Raw genomic sequence first — 24,030 nt, 5'->3', positions numbered from 1 at the left:
AAAGAAAAATAAGAAATGTAAATCTTTGTCAAGATGATTTTAAAAGCACACAAGACCTCACTGCATATACAGTATAGCCACTGTAGTAGGAGAAGTTAGTTGGTTATGAATATTTGGGATTTGGTCCAATAAACTGACAGGATCATGAAGGCTGACAACGTCATTATAACCATCAGTTGAATAATCTTGAAGAACTACTTCACGTGTTCAAGATAATGCTTAGACTCTACGCGCTCTCCCTGCATGTATAACTTCAGAAAAAGGTGTAATTGTTTGTAGGTTGCTTGGGTTTTAGGCCCTATTCATTATCAGGATCATTAAGGGCTCCAATTGGAAGAAGAAAAAGAAAGATAATCTCATATACTAGACTCTCAGGTGTTAAGAATGATAATGATAATGATAATAATAATAATCATTTTTGTTGCTCTTTTATACGATCAGATTCTCTTTCTTCAGGTTGAGGGGAAACAATTACTAATATCAATCCGTTTATTATGAGTTTATTCATATAAATCCCTTTGGCCGTTATTATTGGCGCCTCCACTTGTTCAAATCAGTTGCAACAACAGATCACCTCGATAACGCCACAATATTGTCTAAATTTTCCTCTTTTTATAGTGTTTTTTTTTTTTTACTTCCTTTCATTTAAAAGTTGGGTCCTTTTTTTTTCTTTTTATCAGACAGTTTGTGTCAGTGTTGCGTCTTTTTTTTTTTTTTTCTTTTTTTTTTTTTACATAACCGCTCGTGGGGTCCAGATGACGCTGTTGTTTACGCCTTTGTGTCCTCAGGCTTGGTGGCGGTGAAGGTTCCCCATGTGAGTTGTCGCTCTCCTGCCCAGTGAATCTGAGGGAAAAGATGTTGACATGAATCAATTTAGAATCATTCGTTAGGAAAATAAAAATAATGATATCACTCCTTGAGTTGATATTATATGATTAAGAAGCATGAAAGATGTGCAGGTTGGAGGAACGTTTGGTCTACAGAAATATGCTATCTAAACACTGGATAGAACTTAAGATATCTAGATATGGTTTCTAGATGAGGGAACACCTAGCAAGTTTACTATATGGGAAAGAATTATCAACCGTAACTGGGTTGGGTTATCAGTCTGTATATTTTTGTTTGTTTTTTTATGCCCAGCGCAATAGACTTAGCGGAATAAGGACGTAGTACAATTTCCAAATAACTGAGGTGTTTTCTGAAGGTTTGAAACACTTTTCTCATCCCCAAGATCGCAAGCCTCGAGTTTTTGAACTTTCACCAAGACACAAAACTGACCAAAAACAACTTGTTCTGTATTGGGTCAGTTGATGTTAACTGAGGTCAACGTCTCTAAAGGTTAGGCTAAGTTAGGTCAGTTTGTGATGAAATTTAATTCATACTAATCTAAGGATAGAGAGAAAGGTGTCCACCCTGGGGAATATCTTTTGTTTTCCAGTAGCTTTTCTTTATTTCCCCCCCATAGTTGCAGTTCATTCTGACGGATAGGGAGGAAGAGACACGGGGTCATATACACTAGTGTTGGATCAGGTTCCCTGTCACTGTGGCATGACAGTCACTGATTAGTTGGTGCCTCTTGCCTGCCCGCCGCACCATAGCGAGTTGGAACGCTATGGCGTCGGGTGTAAGCAAGAGGAACTGATCACTCAGTGATACCTCCACGCCACAGCGACCCGGACACCTGATACAGTAGCGAGCGGGACACCTGATCCAATAGCACTCCGTATAACGCCCGTGTCTTACTGCTACTGCCTCACTACCTATTTTCTTTCTCTCTGTTGTTGGATGGCTGGTTATGTAATGCTTACCTTCGCAGTCCAGCTGGAACAGATGTCATCAAAGTCCTTCTGAGAGAAGTCTTTGATGAAGGCTTCCCTCGTGGTGATAAAGGCTTTCAATCCAGACTCAAGGATCTTTATAAAATCCTCCCGCAGGTCCTCTGTGCTGACGTTTTCAAATCCAGCCTCCTCGAGTTCAGTTTGGTAGGATTTTATGGTGCTGAGCGAGTAACCTGGATACAAAGTTCATGTTAATTTAGGTGCTAATGATCCCCCCCCCCCTCCCCTCTTCCCACACAACACACACCGTGTTGCAGTGGTTAGCATGACTAACCATGAGTCATCACAGGCCCGTCCCGGGTCGGGCCGGCATAGGTTCGAATCCTGGGAGCAGAATTTAGCCCACAGCCAATCCCACCTGTTCATTTACCCCTCTGAGCTGGTCGATAAATGGGAACCTGGCTTAAGGTAGCGTGTGTGTGTGTGTGTGTTAGTGTGTGTGTTCATACATACATACATAAGAGTGAGATATTGCATATATATATATATATATATATATATATATATATATATATATATATATATATATATAGTTAAGGGAAGGAGCAGCACGAGTGTAAAACTAACTCTCTGTATCGCACAATTATGAATTACTCGACTGATATGGTTCATGATGTGTTGTGATGCATGCAGACACTTTACAAGCCTCTTGGAATGTTTTTGAAGGTGTTCCTGGGAAGTAAAAGAAATGTAAAGTGCCGTAGGAGCGGAAAAGTGCGAACGTCACAGAGGAGTGTAGTCTGTAGGGTCCTGGGAAAGAAAATAAGAAACCTGTGGATGACATACGTGAAAGAACATGGTTTTATGATGAGAAGGTCGTGTATGATGGATGTGTTCGAGTTTTACAAGAGAGTGAGCTGTTGTACACAAGAGAGAAGGCTGGGTGGATTGTCAGTATTTCTGGACTGCCTGCCAGAATGCATTTGACACTGTGCCACGGGTGGATGGAAGATTATTATACTGGAACTGAACACAGGACGCATGTTTGAGGAACCTTCTCGATGTGGGGTGAGGGCATCATTGGCGTGACGTAGGGACTGGTCCTGGGACCACTGCGCTGACTTGACAGAAAAACTAAACTCATACCAGAATGTGTTAACGGATGATGCTAAGGGGATTGCATCAACTTGCAAAGGGACTGAGACAAACTTCGAAGTTGGTTCGATACATGGTTGATGAAATTCACCCCAAGCAAGTGTAAGATAACAAGGAAACAGAGTGAAGGAAGGCCTCAGTATTAATGTTATCCAGCAGGAAATAAACTACAGGAATTTGTGTGAGAGAGATTTGGGTGTTGACATCGTCCCTAGTATGTCGTCAGAGTCAAATATTCGAAGAGCAGTAAAGGAAAAAAAAAGTGTCGGCAGGCAAATATAAGAATATCTTTCAAGTACATAGGTAAAGAAATACTCCGCAAGCTTTCCATGTCTTGTATTTGGCCTAAGTTACCATAATATGCTTCTCAGGTTTTGTCTCAACGCTTAAAGAAACACAAAGACCTAATAGACTCGGTGCTGAGGACACTATCAAAGATGGTACCAAAAGTGAGACAACTGACTTACAAGGAAAGACAGGTAACCTAATTAGAACCTCTAAGTCATGAAAGACTAATCACTCAGACAGTGAATGAGTCTTCCAAAGATGTATGGTCAGCACAACTCGTAGATATTCCCATCAGGCTATCTACTGGTTGTGCAAGTCTGATGGGATTTGACCAGTGGAGACCCCGTTGCTCACCAACGTGAGACGAAGGGTATTCGATTATATAGTAATCGAATAGTCATTTCTCTATTAGAGGCGATCATAGCCTAGCAGTAACGCTCCCGCCTGCCAAGTTGGGGTCCCGGTTTCGATCCAGGCTGTTATAGGCTTGTATGATGTTTATGCAAACGGATGTGGCAGTCAAACAAGTGTCAAAGCTTAATGGCTTCTCAACCATTAACAGTCGATAACTATGCGGGTAGCCAACCAGCCTACATTCTTCCAAGGTGCCAGACTATGTATGAATGCGTCTGGTTTCAGACATTTTTACTACACGAAGATGGTGGTTACAATCCTACAATCATTAATGGCCATACATACACTTACAACTATAAAGGTCCCAAATTTATCTAAGAGCACCTTCTACAGGCGTTGAGATTTACGATCGATGGAAATTGAAGAATTTAACACCACCTATTCTACACTTTTTTTTTTTTTTTTTTACCTACAGAGTTAATAACATTTAAAGTTTCCAATACTAAAGGTAGTCCTGGCTACGGAGAACGTTACGTAACGCCGATACTCACGTTTGAAGTCAGTGTATTTCAGGAATTGTTCTGAGGTCGGGACGTCACATCTGCAGAAGTCAGTGATGAGGAGCTTCCCTCCCGGCCGCAGCCACCGCTGGGGAGAGGACCCAACAAAACATTAATATACCCAAATTCTAACCTCAATCTGCATCCTCGGAATTATTGACAGTCGCTTTATGATCAGTTTTGTGCAATGAACTTTATACTCTTACATGACTATTTTCTATTTCTGCTAGGGAGCACCGGAGCTATTAGGTAGTAGTAAGATATCTGATAATTGAGAGCGATGGTGAGTACGGCGAACTGGGTAAAGCTATGATGAACCCTTGATTCATGCTAGGCTGCGTAGCGTAGACGACGACCACTCGGAACCACGTAGTTAACCACTTACAGCCTTACACATATCACAGCCTACAGGGCTCCCCCAAGTTGCATTCTACTCTCAGTATATTCTATTCAAGTACTGTGTAACTGATAAGAAATTGAAGATAGAAAGTAAAAAAAAAAAAAAAGCGCAATTGATAAGAGGTTTAACAGACTTGGAATTTCACGCAGCTATGCTTGCTCTCAACATCTTAATGTAGTATTTCACATACTTTACCAAAATCAGTACTTTAGAAATGACAATGGCTTTGGTCGAGGGCCAAAACATATTTCCCCAGAGGTAATTCGATAGTTTTGGTATCAAAACAGCCTAGTCTCTTAAAAGTACTCTCACGAAGTATTTTCATACCATTACCCAAACTAGTGAACCTAGCCATTAATACGTCTCACTGACTGAGTGTGGGCTGTGCCATGCTTACATAGAGCTTCTTGAAGAGCCTTTGTTTATCTTGGATGTGAAGAAAACAATCCCTGCTGTGAATGGCGTCGTAGGATTCGGCCACATAATCCACTTTTAGTATATCGCTGATCTCAAACTGCAACTGGAAGTAAAACAATAATACGTTAGCTTTGTTTTTAATTCACGGGTGTCGATAAGATTATAAATATCATTCAGAATTTTTTAAATTTGCATAAACTTTATACTTGCGATACAACGTAACTGCTGACCTTCTTCTTAAGTTCTAGTTCAAGCTTTCCTTGCCGCTCGATAGCCAGGTAGATCATGCTGGTGGAGAGGTCAACGCCATGGACCTGGACACCATAATGTCTGGCCATGAAGACAGCTGAGCCGCCGGTACCGCAGCCGATGTCCAGCACCTGCTGGCCTGGCCGCAGGCCAAGACGTAGGCAAAAATCCTACGAAAAAAAAAAGAAATTATATGTGTATGGCGTTTAAATAAGAATAGAATGAGGAATGTAGTAGCATTAATTCATCTTTATATGGCGATGTGATGAATAAGCCATTACCTATATAGTTACAAACATTTTCAAATGATGATTACACTACCAATTATACCATGAATATAAATAGGTGGAGCTTGGATATGGATGAGGCGACTTTTGAAGAATTGGCCAGTGGTCGGTTAGAAGGGTAAATCCTGCCACGAATCCATTAGGATTTTGAAGTACAATCATAGAACTAAAACTTAAACCATCGTGGCTAAATCAAGTTTACATGGAATAAAGTCGAAGAAAATCCCAGATGTAATGACTACTACTAATGATTATGTCTTGCTCTTCTCATCAGTGATATTGAGGATGCTATTCTGCAATGGATAATTCCAGTCTAAATTGGAAATAGATGACAACAGTAGTAACGTAAATGTTCATTTAATGAAAAATTCTTGAAAGTGTTAAATTCCGTATTATTAGAAATATATCAGGGATGAGAGGGCCTGGGAAGCGAGACTGCTGTTGTTCGTCGATGATAGCGCACTAATGGCTGATTCAAGTGAGAAACTGCAGAAGTTAGTGACTGAGTTTGGAAAAGTGTGAGAAAGGAGAAAGTTGAGAGTAAATGTGAATAAGAGCAAGATTATTAGGCTCAGTAGGGTTGAGGGACGCAATTTTCAATAGAGAAAAATTGAAGGAGACCAGATTGGAGGTGGAAGGATGGAGTGAAAGATTTTGAGCGATCGAGGACTGAACATACAGGAGAGCGAAAGGCGTGCAAGGAATAGAATGAATTGGAGCGATGTGGTATACCGGGGTCGAAGTGCTGTCAATGGACTGAACCAGGGCATGTGAAACGTCTTGGGTAAACCATGGAGAGGTCTGTGGGGCCTGGATGTGGATAGGGAGCTGTGGTATCGGTGCATTACACATGACAGCTAGACACTAAATGTGAACGAATGTGGCCTTTTTTGTCTGTTTTCCTGGCGCTACGCCGCTGACGCAGGGGGTGGCGATGCTGTTTCCTGTTGGACGGGGTGGCGTCGGGAATGGATAAAGGCAATCAAGTATGAATATGTACATGGCTATATATATGTATATGTATGAAGTGCGATTTCACCGCACATGTATGCGCATGCATATGTATGTGTATATAGATGTACGTGTATGTGCATATGTGTATGTGAGTGAATGGATCTCTTTTTGTCTGTTTCCTGGCGCTACATCGTTAACGCGGGAAACAGCGAACGAGAATAATAGAATATGATCTTTACCCGAGCAATGGTCTCGCCTCCACCAGAGAACCAGTTGTAGCCATAGATCCTCTCTTGGGCCAGGATGTTCTTCAGGGAGTAACGCGACTCCAGGAACTGCGTCTTCTGGTCCGACTCCTCGATATCCACCTTCTTCGTCAGGAAACACAATTGGTTGGGGTTCCCGTGGTGCTGTGACGAGGGATAAAGAAAACGATTCAGAAGTGGCCGACCGTAAAAATGGAAATAACGTTCGCTGCAAATAAGTATAATTACTTTCTAAAATTTTGTCTACAACCATTACTTATCATCAAGAATATATATATATATATATATATATATATATATATATATATATATATATATATATATATATATATATATATATATAAAGTCCTTGTAGGCTCAAGCTAGGGTGTTTAAATGTGTGGGGATGCAGAAGAGAGGAGAGATAAGTAGTTTGTTTGAGGGAAGAAACCTGTCTGTTTTGGCTCTGAGGGAAACAGAACTCAAATGTAAAGGAAAAGAATGGTTTAGAAATGTCTTGGGAGTAAAGTCAGAGGTTGTTGAGAGGACGAATGCTAGGGAAGGGGTAGCACTAACCCTGAAACAGGAGTTGTGGGAGTGTGTGGAAGAAAGTTAGGGAAGTGGACTACGAGAAGTAAGTGATGATCAGTGCTCATGCACCTGGCCATGAGAAGAGTGATGAGGAGAGTCGATTGTTCCGAGATTCGCTAATTGGTTTGTCAGCAGTGTGTGTCAGTGAAAGATATCGGATGATTTAGATGCGATAGTGAATAATGTGGTAGTTGAGGGTAAACTGAGGGGGCGGCGGACAGATTGGATGAAAAGCAGATGTGGTCTTTCTTCATGTTTCCTGGCACCACCTTACTCACGCGGGAAACTAATATCTTGAAGTATTATCATTTCTGTCTCCTTGACTCACGTGGATGTAGGCCAGGATGCTCTTGCCTCGGATGATCCTGTACACTGCCTTGTCATCAGACGTGATCTCCTGCAGCATCTGGAAGTACTCATACGGCGTCCGGTAGAGGGTCGGGTTTTCGTTGCGTTTCACATTACCTGTCGGAGGAGCGAAGGAGACGTGCGGTCACGCATACCTGACAATAGGCTTCTTCCTGGCATGTGCAAGGGAGGAGGGGTGAGACAGAAGGAGGAGGAGACGAAGGGTGAGACAGGAGGAGGAGGAGGAGGAAGAGGGTGTCGTCACCACATACGACACTTTTATCATAGATGACGTGGTCTCTGGTTGTGTCGAGAGCTACAGGAGAATAAGCCTTTGATAGATGCTAATATATTCTTCTGGAATATCCCATATAGAGTTTCCAATATCCTTCACAAGACAGTCATAGCAACCCAAAATGTATCGTCTATACAGGGTGGGTTTAGCAACTACTAGAATACATAATATAGGAAATCCAACATTCTGAACTATAAATGCCAACGTAGGGTAGATTTGACTCATGGTGTCCGCTACTTTTCGCACTATCAGATTCCTTTTTCTTCCCTATATCATTATTTCTAGAGGGACGAAACACACCTAGGTATTCCTCCGACACGTGTATGCTCTTTTCACACGAATGAAGTCACTGGATGACTCAGAGACTCGGTATACAGAGACGTATTCATGAAAAACAAAAGACAAACTCCCGAACGAACTGGAAGCAGCGTCTCTCTGACCTGACTGATGGTAGCAGGACTCCCTCAGGAAGAAGTAGCCGTCTGGTTTGAGCCAGTTGATGATCCTCTGGAAGACCTGGAAGGTCTCGCTGTCGCTCAGGTACATGAAGAGCCAGTTGCTGAACACCAGGTCAAACGACCCGGCGGGAAAGTCCAGTCTGGAGGGAGAGACAAGAAACGAAAGTTTGTAAACACAGTTTCAGGTTGTGTTGAGGAAAGGAAGACATTGCTGATCATGTTGCAGTGGCCACAAGGAAAAAACGACTTTTTTTTGTGATGGTTTATTTTAGGAGGTCGTTTTAAAGGGTCTGATAATCTAGTTTTCCTGAAGGGAGGGGAAAAATAGGGAAAAATAGGGTTTTTTTTTTTATTATGCAAAGCATTTTGACCAAGTAATGAAGACAAAACTGTTATTAGTTTTACTGAAGAGTAATCATTATCAAGACGGATCAGCTGATGGTGTGTGTAATTCCTGGTCGTTCGTACTATCTGTAATTACTCTGTTGTAGTACAGGGAGGGAGGGAGAGAGAGAGAGAGAGAGAGAGAGAGAGAGAGAGAGAGAGAGAGAGAGAGAGAGAGAGAGAGAGAGAGAGAGAGAGAGTTGCCTCGTCTCTTAACCATGTATGGTTTTACTCTAGTGTGTACATATATCTAAACACGCGCATCCTCGCTTGAGCCAGGAGTGTGTGTGTGTGTGTGTGTGTGTGTGTGTGTGTGTGTGTGTGTGTGTGTGAACGCCCACGTAATCAATCATACACCAGTGTATCAAATTCCTGTACGTGATACCCGTGTACATGTACGTGATACCCGTGTACGTGTACGTGATACCCGTGTACGTGTGTTAGTGTACGTGATGGTGCCCGTACGTACTTGGTGACGTCCTTGCAGACGAAGGTCACGTTCTTCAGGTGTTGGTTTAGCCTCTGGTTCTCGTCGATGTACTCCTGCATGAAGTCCACCGTCGTCAGGTGACCCGCCGCGGGCGCCAACTTGGACGTGAATCTCCTGCGAGGGGGAGGAGGGGAGAGGTCTGTTATGGAATCTCCTGTGAGGTGAGGGAAGGTCTGTTATGAAACCTTCTGTGAGGAGAGAAGAGGTCTCTTATGGAATCTCCTGTGAGGTGAGGTCTGTTATATAACACATACTCACAGATCCTTCCGTTCCAAAACAAACACAACAGCGACAATAGACATATGGACGTTAAGATGACTGGGCGGGCACTCAACAACCGTCCTCACAACCCAGGCTTATAACAACGATGGAAAACTGTGTAACGGAAAGCACCCCAGAGTTCTCCAACCCTGTAGCTCTTACGAATCTAACCCTCGGGCAGAGCGATCATGGTCTAGATTTTCTGGGAAGTTTGAGGGATTCTACTAAGTGACTTTGTGCTGAATTAAAACCCCGGCTTAGGGTGACTATCATTCAGGCCTGACTCGAAAATTGCGCGGTGACGTCAAGAAGAAAACGGAAATAAATCAACCAAAGTTGCGTTCCCATCCCATGACGAGATTCTATGTTCCAACGCTCACGCTGCAGTCGTGCCTGTGGCTCCGAACAGCTGAGTCAACCACCTTCCCTACAGACCAGAACCACCTGACCAGAGTTGATTACTGATTATTTCGAGATCTAAAATTCCACTTGCCTGGTCGACACTTTGAGCAAAAGATGCTTCCATGGACAGCAGAAGCCTAGCTTTTCATTGACCAGCAAGTGCATGGCTACCATAAGACTGTTGTCATAAACTTTATGGACAAATAAGGCAAGTGCAGTGAACACAGCGGATAATACACGATAAAAAGTTTAATCAAACCACCAAGAATCATTTGTCTATCGTTATCTTATCCGTTGTGTGCACCATTCTCCCGCCACTTAACGTTATAACAGGAGAAAAAATATTCTAGTGCGGAGATGTACACACATTTATCATCACACCTCCACTGCCTGCAAAGCTCTGCTACAGAACATGACGTTAGTATGTGATGCAATGTCTACGATTATTCCTTTTAAGAAAAAAAAAAACGATAAAGCTGGACAGGATTTAGCTATGTGTTAGAAATATGGAAATTATTTCAAGTTAAAAGTAAAGAAATACAATACAGAATAACGTAAACGCGGGGAAGGACCCACACGAGACAGAAAATAACTATTTTCCTAAAAAGACGACGAAGTGAAAATACGCGAACGACGAACTCACTAATCGTAAGGTAAACAAACAAGTACGACCGAGTCGCTCACCCAATACCGGCGCCCAGCTCGAGGACGTCTTTGCCGCTGTAGTTGGGTAGGTAGGAGAGGATTTCATTCTGCTCATTCTCGGCCAGGTAGGCTGTGTCGTGGGAGAGCATCATAGACTCCAACGTGGGGCTGTACACCTCCCAGTAGTTCTTCATCTTGTGACGGAGTGCGTCATCGTTCTCCCCCTTCTTATTGGTGATGAATCGAGCTGCGGAGGAGAAAGGAGTTTGAAAATAAGACTTTATTAACCCCCTGTGGAGTGCTAACCTATTCCCAGCATCCCTTATATTGGTGCTTTGATCTGGGACACTTTTGTTCAGTCCACTGATCATGTCGGTACAATCCTTTACCACAGCTTCACAAACCTTTGAACTCACGGGTGCGACCTTTAGATCCTTGACCTTCAGTTTACACCTCAGGTACGAGGTCAAAGGTCACGGCAAGGTCACATCCAAAGATCGTACCGTTGAGATCAAGCGTTTGGTACCAGGGAGCTCCAGGATGCTACCGTCAGGCTAAGAAGAGTAAATCAAAACATTCGTATCATAATTAACTTCCCAAGAAACTGAGGTTGAAGTTTCTTCACTGCGAACCATCACCGCGCAGACCGACAGAGGCCACCCCTGGTGTAACAGTAAGTTATAAATAGAACTGAATAAAGTCACTTGAAATTCACGCCGACAGAAACGAGATCTAGTGAAGCTAACACAGTGTAAAGTATGGCCTCTTTAAACGTGGGATTGTGCGGAGAAACTGCACAATCTTGAAGTGACGTCGCCACTGCCCGAGTTAACAGTCAAGAATATCATCTCTGATCTCTCAATTTCTGGCGTATTTGGCGATTCTGTTACATAACATGAATCGTTTCAGGTTCTGTTCTTATGTGTAATGAAAAGGACAAAAAGTACAGATGTCATTGGATGAACAAACCAGAAAAAGGAAATAAAACTAAAAGATATGAAATGGGTTAGTTTTCCCCTTCTCGTCCACCACTGGCTGTAAACACCTCACCTCTTCTTCAACTAAACAAAGTTTAAACCTTTAGCCGAGACATTTTCGTTCATAGGTTGGTGTACGTGAAGACATATCTTTTCTGTAGGTCAAAGGCTGTAGGTGTTTCACCACACTCTGATTACGAGTAGAAAATTGAAAGAGAAGGTATAAAAATGTCCTTACGCATCCGGCCGATGCTCAAAGATGTTCGAAAGCAGTTTAGATAGCCAAAGACGATTTGTACCTTACTTTGAAAATAGTCTCGCATTGTTCCCCCTTATCATGAGTAACTGTTTGAACAGAAAATAGATGAAGGTAATATGGAACAATGGTTAACTCAAATTGATCGCTCTTCATCCAAGAGAATGTGCCTAGCAAACCTGTAGCCTAGGATAGCCTAGGATAACAGTTTGTTTAGGCTGTTCGGCCTATTGCCGAGCGTAAGTTGGCTCTTAGAGAGTGTAGATGAAAACTTGACAGTTTCATCATATTCTCTCGGTAATGTTTCCTTTTCATTACTGTTGACAACATGGAGTCCATCCATGAGCATGCCACCGGACAGACGTGTTTGTGAGTAATTTTTAGTGTCACCACCCCTGTTACTGCTAGCTTTTATTCTTTACGTTGGAGGTTCCAGTCACGGACAAAAGCCCACATCAAGGCCGGGCCTCAAATGAAATATAGAGAGAATTATGAAAGGGAAGGAAAAGACAAGGGAAAGTAAGTACGAATTTGGAGGTGAAAAACCTGTCTCTTGGTGTGTGCCAGGTCATAGTTACTGGGGAAAACATAAGAAGGTAGAGAGTTCCAAAACTTCGAGGTGTAGGGAAGGAAACAGTTATCAAAACGGCCCACCTTTGAGTTGCAGATAGCCACACAGTAATCATGTGACGCAGCAGCTTGCACAGTATTGCGTGGTCAAGTTAGTGGTGGGGGCACACAAGCACCCAGCTCTCGGGAGCAAAAACCAAAGTAATACCTATAGAAGAGGGAAAGTGAACCAACGTTGCGGCGAAGGTCAAGTGGGTCAAGTTTGGAAGTTAACTTGGGAGAGTTTATAAGTCGGACCGCCTTCGACTCGACTCTTGTCAAGTAAGGACGCAGAGCTAGAACCACCCCAGATGTGAGAGTGGTACTCCATTACAAGCACGAATCACTTCTTTGTATAACCGGAGCAACTGTTCGGAAGAAAAGGAATTACGACATCTAAACAAGACACCCAGTTTCTTAGAGGGAGACTTAGCTATTCCTCTAATGTGGGGTTTCCAAAATAGAATTACTGCTACTCTTGCTACCGCTACCGCTGTTGTCCCTTTTCTTGCTCCGGCTGTTGCTGCCTTTATAATGACCGCTACTGTTGTAGTTCTTACTCTCGCTGCTACTTTTTGCCGGTCTACGAATTTGTTCCTGTAACGTGTGTTGTTGATGTTATCTGATGAGAGAAGTAACAGCCTGACACCACATTTATCAAGATGAATCATGTGTTCATTTATGATTTTTACCGTCGGACAGTTTTACACCGATAAGTGAAATGAAATTGATTTTTTGGTAGCTATTCGGGTGAACACACACATTTGCGATGATACAGAACTTATTACTGATACTACGGAACTTGGAAGTCATAATCGAATGTAGTTAACTGATCGTAGAAGACCATAAAGATAAAGAAGCTGTCTGCCATGGGCACAAGAGCGATGAGAGTGTAGACATGAGGTCAGCAGAAAGCAAGATAAAGCACTCGAGTGGCGCTGAGCTTAGCGTAGATAGAGACACGAATATCTGTATTCCATCAATTAATCACGTTAAGTAAAACACATGCATGGGAGACAGCAATATGAACAGTAACCTTTATAATACGTCACCGATCGACTGAAACAAAGTTATTGGTGTTATTGGCGTCAATTCAGTTGATGTTACTTTCTTAGACTAGTGGTACTATCAGCGCTACAGAATACATGGAAATGTGTATCCTGACTAGGCTATAGGTACTGTAATTGTAAAGTGTGTAGTCATAGACAAATACACAGCAGAACACTGTTTTAGCCAGAGAAAACTAAGGTCTTTGAATGTCTAAATATGCCCTGCAAGATGCCATATTTTATAGTTAGGTACAAAAATTCTGAGACTGTACCTACTCTTGGCGTCCATAGTACATGACCACAATACCAAGTGCTGTAAACTTACATAATCAATCACTTCTGTAACCTTGTATGTTATGGTACTCTGTCCATCAAGGTCTGATAAAGACAGTTTGTGACTTACGTATTATGCTGCTGGGCAACAGCTCACCGACGCAAGTAATCAGCCGCTGGTGGCGGGGTGGAAAAATAATTGACCAGAAGGTGGTAGTGGAAGCTAGGCACCGGCTGAGCCAGCCACCCAGCGCCGTGTTACCATGCAGCTACCATGCACCACCGCCCTGCCCAAGCCTAGCTCTCATGGAGCAGCAGCAGGTAGCGCTGAGAGCGGCGATGTTTTGTCTATACTTGTAGCTTTTAATCTTATCCTTAAGTTTACCATGAATTTAGGTATGTATCATTCATGTACTCGATGGTGATATTCGAGCGTTCTTTGAAGATACTCTTCCCTCATTCTTATGAAGATGATATGGATGATAACTTAAGTGATTTCGCCTCACCCAACTCCAAACTCACATACACAGTAACTACGCTGGCTTCCTCTGTTATGTCGTGATAGATCAACTCTAACTCACTTCACACACACACACACACACACACACACACACACACACACACACAATATCTTCACCCTTGACCCCAAACTTTGATACTAATCATGGGATTTAAGCAAAACCGTTTCAGAATAAAATTACGTTCATTCGAATATGAAACACTAATTTTCTAGGAAAACGTGCTGATCTGCTGTGCCCTCTCACGAATCTCAGGGACGGTGGCGTTACAGAGGACACACAGAAATGTCCAAGAACTGAAGATAGAGTGGGTTTCGGTCCCTGCTTTACGAACGAAGCTGAATGGCTTCGTAGTCGATCTGTTTCCAACGCTGTTGAAAAATTTTGAAGAAATCTTAAAGATGGTCAGAATGCGATCATGCTAAATGGAAGATCTCATTTTATGCGTCTAACCTCTATCAATTCATTGTCTGACTCTGTTTAGTTATGAGTTTAAGGTTGAAATATCAAAGGGAGTAGGTGATCTCTTGGTATTATCGACTCGAAGATCCAGCAAATTTTGGTAGGTTAGGCGTAGGTTTGGTGTACATTGTTTCTTCGATGGTTTTTGATGTCTTTTGTACGATTCCGACCTTCATTTCTATTTGCAAACAGGTGAATGTCCGAAATTTTTGTGATTTTATCGGTCATCTTGATAGAATGCTTTACCATGCAGTAGAATAAGCTTACTTAAGATTTCATTATATGTATAAAGTAGAGCAAATAGACCAGAGGGTCCTACTGAGGCTGTTTGTGATGGTGGATATCAGAAACATACAGATTAGTGTGATAAGAGGAAGCAAGTGGGTTACATAAGGAGAAATATCAATGACTTTTGTACTTAAGGCGATGCAAATATGTTATTCGAAGACTTTAAGCGATGTAATTATCAAATTTAATCTTGAACTTATCTGTGGTACTACCTTCATCTGTTCTAATTGGTAGGTCATTTCATACTTTAACAATCCTGTTGATGGAAATATACTTTGCCTCACCCCAAGTACATTACTAAGAGTGAAATCAGACAAACCTAACCTTAAATAGCTCCTTGGATCAACCTTATCATAGCCTTTGTTAATTCCGAATACCATCATCAAATCCTCTCTTAATCTTCTATCCTCTTTAGTTAAGTTTCGCCTTTTTTACTGCTTTTTTTGGCCTAAGGTCATCAGAGATTACTCATTATTTCCTCTTTGAGTTCTACAGAATTCATGCTGTAGCTTGCCTTCTCGCGTTTACGGCTGAAGGGTTAAACTATTCATGAATTTATATTAAAATTCAATTGACACCTTTTGAACCTGGTCCATCAGCTTGTCTGTCTCAAGCTACAGCCGTAGCCATTCGACACCTCCGCAACTTTTATACAAAAGGACTTTAAACATCACATGAGACCAATGGGTCCTTTCGAGGCTATTACGTAGTGATAGTGGAAGAGACCAGAAACTCACAGAATAGTGTGGTAAATGTTAGAAGGCATACAGATAACTCAGAACGAATAACCTGCACGTTGTGATTGTGACGAGGCGCAAATACTGTACTAAGTCGTGGATTTGAGGCGAAATATTTATCTAGTTTATTATGACGACCTTAGGAGCCGACCAACAACACACCCAGCTCCCACTTCGTTCAAGGTGTAGTGCGTCCTTCATAAACATATCAGACTGCATGTAGGAATGCTGCCACAAGTTTATGAACTCGACTCCTTCGTGACAATCCTGAGAAGAACTCCTGATAGTATTAGTTTTATCTGGAAAAGCGACAAATAACCCGGCGATAATTCTTCAGCAGCTCCGACAATCTTTCAGTGCATAGTTAGTACCTATGTGACAGCCTGACATCGTCTACAAATTTGGATATCCTACTACGTAATCAGATTTCAATAGCATAAGTAAATGATTGTAAAAAATAAAGATGTTCCTAAGACTGATCCTTGTGGCACACCACTTAGTCTAACTATTCTGAGGCTTGACCGTTAAGCACTATACGTTGTTTACGGTCAGTATTTCACTTTTTTTCTGACCACTGAAGCAGTTGAAAGTGACCATCAGTTATGCATATATGTCCTCTCGACAACTTTGAACGTCTTACTGGAACTTTTCCAAACTATATATTATTATCATTCTCATTGATGGCTATCGTCATCCCAGCTTCTTCCGGCAAAGAGCAATGATAAACACAATTTGCAAGTGTAAACATTTCTTTTCTTCTTTTGAGGGGAGGTGGGGGGGTGAATGTTGAACTAACTTGTATTACAAGCAGCGTACGTGACCGCCTTTACCAAACTATAGCCCTATAGACAAGATCTTCATTTTGAACTAGAACTAAAGTCTGATATATTTACGTCGAGAATAGCTTTCTCAGCGAACTATATTAGGACACTGTCAGACATCTTCAGTTGTAGCCCATGTCCAAAGCTACATGCAGTGGATCCATTCCACCACGATACCTCTACGTTAAAATCTCACATTATAACTGAATGATTCACGCATCACGAATGTCTGTTATCTGGTCATGAAGTTTATCTGCCTTTTGTGTCGCATGTGATTATTCGGTTCTATGTTCCTAACTTCAGTGTCTTTCTGTACTGGGTTCCTAACTTCATTGTCCTTCTGTAGAGCAGGCAATTGATATACAAGGAAGAGACGTAGCTAAGACGCTACTGGTAAACAAGCGTTACCGGATGGTGGTGTTCGGGTCTGGCATCATGACTGTTATCAAATTATCATAATGTGGATAGCAAAGGGAACTGTTTACAGATTTTGCTTACAACAGAGCTATCAAGTTTCTATAGACCTTCACTAATATTAATGTTACATTAATGCTCTTGTTTTTATCATGTTAGAAATCATGTTTTTTTTTGTTGGGAAGACTGGTAAGGATCTTCATGATAGACTTAAGCAACACAAGTATAGTGTAAATATAGGACGAGAATCTAATGCTTTGTTTAATCGTGTTGAAAATCATGACCATTGCATTAACTGGAGTAACGCTAATTCAGTTATCAACTCTTAAATCCTGTGCCACGAGAAATCTCATTGAATCAAATCTTATAAAGTACACAAAGAATTGTAACATGATTATTTGTGAAGGTCTATACGGACTGGATAGCTTTGCCGTAGGTAAAATTTGAAAAAACAGTTCCCTTTCTTGTCCACATGATAAAGATTTTATGAGTCATGATGCCAGATCCGAACACCAACATCCGGTAACGCTTGTTTACCAATAGCGTCTTAGCTACGTCTCTTCCTTGTATGTCAACTGACTGTTCTACGTTTTCCATCTCATTCTTGTATCTCCCATAACGATGTGATCATTACACGAAAGTGCACTTGGGAACTTGTGTTTCATTTTCTTCGTGGTTATCAGCATATACTAGATCACACGCACCACTGTGACCTCTTGCTATACATATATCATAATTGTTTAATATCACATATATTTTGCTACTTAGTATCACAACCTTGGAAAATCATACATTTCCACTTAGTATCATTAATTCTACAACGCGCCTTATTCTCCAAGTGATCTTTATAATCGTCTTAGTGAAAATCATCTAATGAATTAACTTTTGTATGTCTCTCAGTAATATTATTCATTCACGTATTGACAAATCACTTCGGACTTTACATCATTAGTTTTACAGAACTTTTGGTTTTCATTAATCACATCTCTCTTGCCTCACCTAACGAAGAAGTATAAATCAAACAAAATTTCTTATTGAAATACAAAGAAAATGGGTATCTGATTACTGCGACAATTGCACTAAAATAACAAATGTGATCAATTAAATGTAATGACGACAATCTTAGAAATAGGCCCGGTTTCCTCTACCGAATTAATACGAAGGTTGTTCATAGATATAAAATCTGGAGAAAATAAAAGGTAACATAATTAACTTTGGCTCATCACACCGTAGTGCTGCAGAGGGTCATAGGCAAAATTCACGTGGGATGAAGAATGTTGCAGAGATAAATGCAGAAATAATGTACATAATTCTTACCCATAATATGTGTGGTAGTGATGCTCTCTCTTTGGTAGCTAGTCGATGCAACAGCCTTCGACAATATGTACTCTCCTTTTTTTATGGAGTGATGTTAATGGTAACCCGATGTCTCATTAGACGAGCTAAAACTAAGGAGTATCGAACGTGATTATCGCTTTTAATCGCTAAACCTCTTTTCAGTTGAAGGGAAAGTAGTCACACCCGGCCTAGAAAGGGGAGAGGGGGCTCGGGAAAGACCTCGAGTCAAGTAATGGGCAAGAAATGCGACGGTGGGAAGTAGTTACAAAGATTTATAAGATCTTCAAAAAGTTGCCAAAAGTGGAAATATCGTACCTCAGGCAGAGATTTGCCATGAAGGAAATTTCAATTGGGGAAGGGGCTAGAGGGACTGTATTCCCCTTTCCTCCATTAGATTAGCCATGAACGCACTTTGATTATATAGCTTAGATAATGTACATCACTATCAATAATGCATATGGGGAATATTACTAATGAGTTGTATGTCTATGCGGTACAATAACTTCATTTGATACTTGCCAGAATTTTGAAGAATTGACTTGGTAATTTCAAAAACATCAAGAAATTTCATGTCTTTTGGTAGCGAATGACACAGACACATATATTGGTCATCTATTACGTTCACTGTTTTGAGCTTACATATATACGGATATAATGAAGGAATATACATATATTGTGTAAATGTTGTCCGCAACTTTACTGTGGGGCGGAGCCCAGCATCACTCATGAAGACGTTCATTGGTCGGCCAGTATTGCTTAGTGATGAACGTCATTATGTCCTTTAATATGTCAGTTATTTTCATGATTATTTATCAATTTATGGCAGAACTAGGAATGATAGTCTATAACACTTCAAGAAACGTACATCAAATGCATCAAGATGATGATCAATTCACTAAACGAAAAATAGAAAAAGGAATATAGAAGTGGATGTTCCACTCTAGAAGTTTTAATTTTTACAAGTTTCGTTTAAATGATCCAATTATTGGCCATGATGGCTGTCTCCTTTTATTAGATATGTATGTATGGGATTAATGATCTACAGCCATCCATAGTGAGAATGTATGTAGTCTGATATTATACATAATACGTGAAGAATGTGCTAATGATTTTCCCGTTGATGGATCTAGTTTCACATAGACGACCTGAGGCGTTGACGGCCCGGGTAGTTGCGAGGCCTGGTGCCCAAGCAAACAACCAACCAACATGAAGAGATTTGAATGCAAAGGATAAATATTTTTATCACTTTTTTTTAAGTGTGTGTGTGTGTGTGTGTGTGTGGAAGAAGCCCTAATACTAAGTTCCCGGAAATGTCATTCTTTCATATATACTGTCCGAAAAGCGTCTTCTTTCTCTAGACACAAGCAAGGCTTATGGTCCTGATGGCGTCCATCCCCTCATACTGAGACAGTGTGCCTCTGAACTTGCACCTGTGCTTGCTCGTCTATCCCGATTTTGTATAAAGACCCAAACTTTTCCTTCTACTTGGAAGCATGAATTGATACACCCCATCCCTAAGAAGGGTGACCGTTCTGACCACTCTAGCTATTGTCCTGTTGCTTTGACAGTACCATTTTCAAAGTTTCTGAATCCCTCCTCCTCAACTCCCATGTCCTTAAACACCTCGAAAATCACAAGTCTTCTCTCTGATCACCAGTATGGCTTCTGTAAGGCGAGATCCACTGGTGATATTCTGTCCCATCTTGCTAACATCTGGTCATCATCCCTGGAAGATTTTGGAGGAGTTATGTGTAATTGCCCTTGACATATATTAGGCGTCGGTGTCTCATCTCTAAGCTCCCTTCTTTTGCCTTCCCTCCCTCGCTTTGCTCCCTCATATCCAGCTTCCTCTCCGGCCGATCTATCTCTGTGGCTGTTGATGGCTCAGCCTCCCCCCCCCCCTTTTTTTTTTTCTCTCTCTCTCCTTCAACAGCGGTGTCCCTCAAGGTTCTATCCTGTCTCCTACACTTTTTCTCTTTTTTTAAACGATTTCCTCTCCTCCACAAATAATCCAATGCACTCATGCGTTGACAACTCAACACTGCATTTATCTACATCCTTCAGTTCTGCTCCTTCTTTCACTCGACCTGCATCTCGTCTCGACACAGCTTCCTCAATAAACTCGGACAGGATATCTCGGTAGGGTAGGCGAAACCTGGTTAAGTTTAATGCTTCCAAGACCCAAATTCTTCCCATCTCTCAGTCGAAAACTCCTCACAACTCTCGCCTCTCCTTTGACGGTTCTGTAAATCCACATCTTGACTCAGTGAACATACTTGGTATTACTGTAACATCCAACCTTTCTTGGAAACCCCACATTACGGGAATAGCTAAGTCTAAGAGACTGGATGTCTTGTTGATTATGGTATGTGATACTGTCTACGGATCTGACCAAGTGGTTTGAATTCTCTTTGATTGTAGTAGTCTGTTGGTTTTCTTCGTAGGCCAATATTGGGGGGACTCATCACCACATTCAATGACCTATTGTGGGCTCAAGTGTTAGATATGGCTGGCTCTCTGGGAGCTGTGGGAGCCTTATAGGAGGGAGCTGCAGTGTGAATGGATATTCTAATGTGAAATAAATTAGTGGTAAATATGGTTTGTTTTCGTATTTTGCAATAGGGGATTTTGCAATATTGATTTTGCAACAGGGATTTTCCAACAGGGGATCATTAGAGGGAATTTTGCAATAAGGATTTTGCAATAGGAATTTTGTAATGGGGATTTGCGATAGTGCTTTTGCTGTAGGGATTTTGTCATAGGGATTTTGCAATAAGGATTTTGCAATAGGGATTTTGTAATGGGGATTTGCGGTAGTGCAGTTACTATAGGGATTTTGAGATTTTGAATCTATGATAGTCTCATTTGCTCTTTTTTTTTTCCTCACTCTGTTTCTTGCATGATCGACCTTCCTAGATTTCAGTCCTGATAACTGATCTCCTCTCCCTTCAGTGGGTGGCTTCCCATCATGCATCAGTGGGGTGTGGGGGATGGGCAGGGGGTGATGGTCGGTCCCAGGTATGGGACATACCAAAGCAAGAACTGAGGAGGTCTCCAGGTGAGGAATGTGGACGGAAAAATACTGTTTGTGATAAAGTCGGCCACTGGCAGTGTGTGGGAACGTGACTGGTTTTCATTTTATGATACATTGTCGCCATTTCCCGCATGAGCGAGGTAGCGCCAAGAACAGATGACAGAGACTTAGAGGGGAAGAAAATTCCCCCCCCCCCCCCTCACGTGGCTCCTTGCTGTGTTCCCTGTTTTGAGAAGGTAATACAAGAAAGGAGATTTTCCAGTCACCCGTCCCCCCCCCCTTTAAATTGTCGCTATCTACAACACGCAAGGAATACGTGGGCCAGCTCTCTCTCTCTCTCTCTCTCTCTCTCTCTCTCTCTCTCTCTCTCTCTCTCTCTCTCTCTCTCTCTCTCTCTCTCTCTCTCTCTCTCTCTCTTTCTCTCTGGGATAACGAACTGGTCGTATTCGTGGAAATATCCCTCAGGTCCAGTGAAGTACCTGTCCCTAATTGGCTGCTCGTACATACACGTCGATCAACCGAACGTTTGGGACTGCCTACAACATACCGTTACCCACAGTATAACGTTACCAACGCCATCTATACGGAAGGTTACTCATATGCACAATTTGCGACCCTTCGCCAGTCGTTCTGATGCAGTGAAAGTGTTTTAAACTCGGCTGTGGTTCCTGTCTATTCAGATAACCCAGGCATCTTCTATACTCAAGATCTAACTGGCAGCTGGTAAACAAGACTAGTAGTGGATATAACCCATAAGAAATCCCGTTTAGTTACTCCACATGTTAATGATACATAAGCTGGTGATTAAGAAAATGTTTGGATGTCTTTTCTCGAACGTTTGACCCTTACGACGTCTCCGTTATCGCCACTATCGCATCACATGTCACTATCGTGGGGTTAGATTAGGTAATGAAATCAGGCGTCTGTGTACTGATCAACCTAACGGTTTCTCTAGAGAAACTGGTTGTGCGACGTACGTGTATATATAGAGAGAGAACACCTGATATGAATCATACAGATGCAGTGAGGAGTGTGTGTGTGTGTGTGTGTGTGTGTGTGTGTGTGTTGTGTGTAGCGGAAGACCCAGTGTCTCTGTTTCTCTCTCTGGGGGCAAGCGGACCACAGCAGTCCAGTCCTTTGCCGTGACGTCATGGCAAGCTGGGCAGAGACGAGATACCCCCCCCCCCCCCCCGCCCGGCCGGCCAGAGATAAACACGAGTTAAAGGGTTAGGCCTCCGGTTCTTGAGAAAACGGGGGGGGGGGGGGGGAGATAGTGGTGGGGCTAGGGAGGGAGGAGGTTATACAAGACCTACACATCAACATGGGTTCCTTGAGTTCTCCCATTTCCCCCGGACCTGGACCGTGTGAGTGAGTGAGTGAGTGAGTGAGTGCCCACACGACTCACCAAACGATTCTGTCCACGAAATCTTCCACGATCGAGGCGATTCGTCGGCAGGTGGCGTGAACACATCCCCCCCCACCCAAACCCACCCCCCACCACCACCCGTCCTCGACGCAACACCTCCCTTCCACATGTTTGATGGATCAGATCACAAAGAGCGGTTTAAAGAGGAGGGTTCGACCCTAAACCAATAGACTTCTGGACCTGAGGGGATTCAAATACCATATGATTTAATGTCGGTCATTAAGGCCAACCACCTCATGTCCTTCTGTACCTTGAATACGTTCTATCTGGGGTCAAAGGTCAGCTGCAAATGATCTTAAGAGAACACATGAGTGTCATCAGCCCGCACCGTGATTGCCAAACAAAAATGAGTCCTGTTTTTTATAAGATTAATATGACTGATATCAACACCTTTAGACCGTTTATGATTAACTCACACCCACTGATTAATAATGTCGTGGTTAATTATACTACGACGTTTGAGTACGACGGTACGTCGCTTGAGCACGACGGTACGACGCCTTGAGTACGACGGTGCGACACTTGAGTACGACGGTACGACGCTTGAGTACGACGGTACGTCGCTTGAGCACGACGGTACGACGCTTGAGTACGACGGTGCGACACTTGAGTACGACGGTACGACGCTTGAGTACGACGGTGCGACACTTGAGTACGACGGTATGACGCTTGGGTACGACAGGTACGACGCTTGAGTACGACGGTACGACGCTTGGGTACGACGGTACGACGCTTGGGTACGACGGTGCGACACTTGAGTACGACGGTACGACGCTTGAGCACGACGGTACGACGCTTAGGTACGACGGTACGACGTTTGAGTACGACAGTACGACGCTTGAGCACGACGGTACGACGCTTGGGTACGACGGTACGACCCTTGGTCCTTTTAGTATTTTCCAGTTTGATATTTCCAGTTTTCTTTTTTCCCAGTGTTGACAGTTTCAGTTTTCTTTTTTCCCAGTGTTGACAGTTTCAGTTTTCTGTTTCCCCTGTTGATACTTCCAGTTTTCTTCCCCTGTCGACACTTCCAGTTTTCTTCCAGTTTTCTTCCCCTGTCGACACCTCTAGTTTTCTTCCTCTGTCGACACTTCCAGTTTTCTTCCTCTGTCGACACTTCAGTTTTCTTCCCTTGTCGACACTTCCTGTTTTCTTCCCCATCCTATTGACTCTTCCAGTTTTCTTTTTTCTCTGTCGTCCAGTTTTTCCTTCTTGCTCTTGGAACTCCCCAGATCCCTTAACCCCAAAGCCTCCAGCTGTTCCCTGC

At 42.4% G+C, this 24,030-nt stretch overlaps 1 protein-coding gene across 1 annotated transcript; it reads right to left on the bottom strand.

The window, feature by feature from the left end:
* Positions 1-475: 475 nt before the first annotated feature.
* Positions 476-18,561, bottom strand: LOC139756148 (uncharacterized). Its single transcript, XM_071675296.1, has 11 exons — positions 18,283-18,561; positions 10,601-10,808; positions 9,233-9,367; positions 8,362-8,519; positions 7,607-7,743; positions 6,682-6,852; positions 5,183-5,371; positions 4,933-5,055; positions 4,127-4,223; positions 1,809-2,011; positions 476-843 (listed from the first exon to the last, which is right to left on the bottom strand). Exons 1-11 carry the CDS (start codon positions 18,284-18,286, stop codon positions 769-771), a joined length of 1,500 nt encoding a protein of 499 aa, XP_071531397.1. The 5' UTR covers positions 18,287-18,561; the 3' UTR covers positions 476-768.
* Between the last annotated feature and the right edge of the window lie 5,469 nt (positions 18,562-24,030).

Source organism: Panulirus ornatus, chromosome 20 (genome assembly GCF_036320965.1).
Source record: "Panulirus ornatus isolate Po-2019 chromosome 20, ASM3632096v1, whole genome shotgun sequence".
NCBI lineage: Eukaryota > Metazoa > Arthropoda > Malacostraca > Decapoda > Palinuridae > Panulirus > Panulirus ornatus.
The sequence above is the reverse complement of the archived record's forward strand: the minus strand, read 5'-3'. Positions and strand labels throughout refer to the sequence as shown.

What these genes read in the sequence shown, in the direction of transcription:
- LOC139756148 (XM_071675296.1), bottom strand. An exon ending in GTCTGCAAGGACGTCACCAA is followed by an intron (nt 8,520 to 9,232) that starts GTACGTACGGGC and finishes CTCTCCCTCCAG; the next exon opens with ACTGGACTTTCCCGCCGGGT. An exon ending in GTCCTGCTACCATCAGTCAG is followed by an intron (nt 7,744 to 8,361) that starts GTCAGAGAGACG and finishes CTCCTCCGACAG; the next exon opens with GTAATGTGAAACGCAACGAA.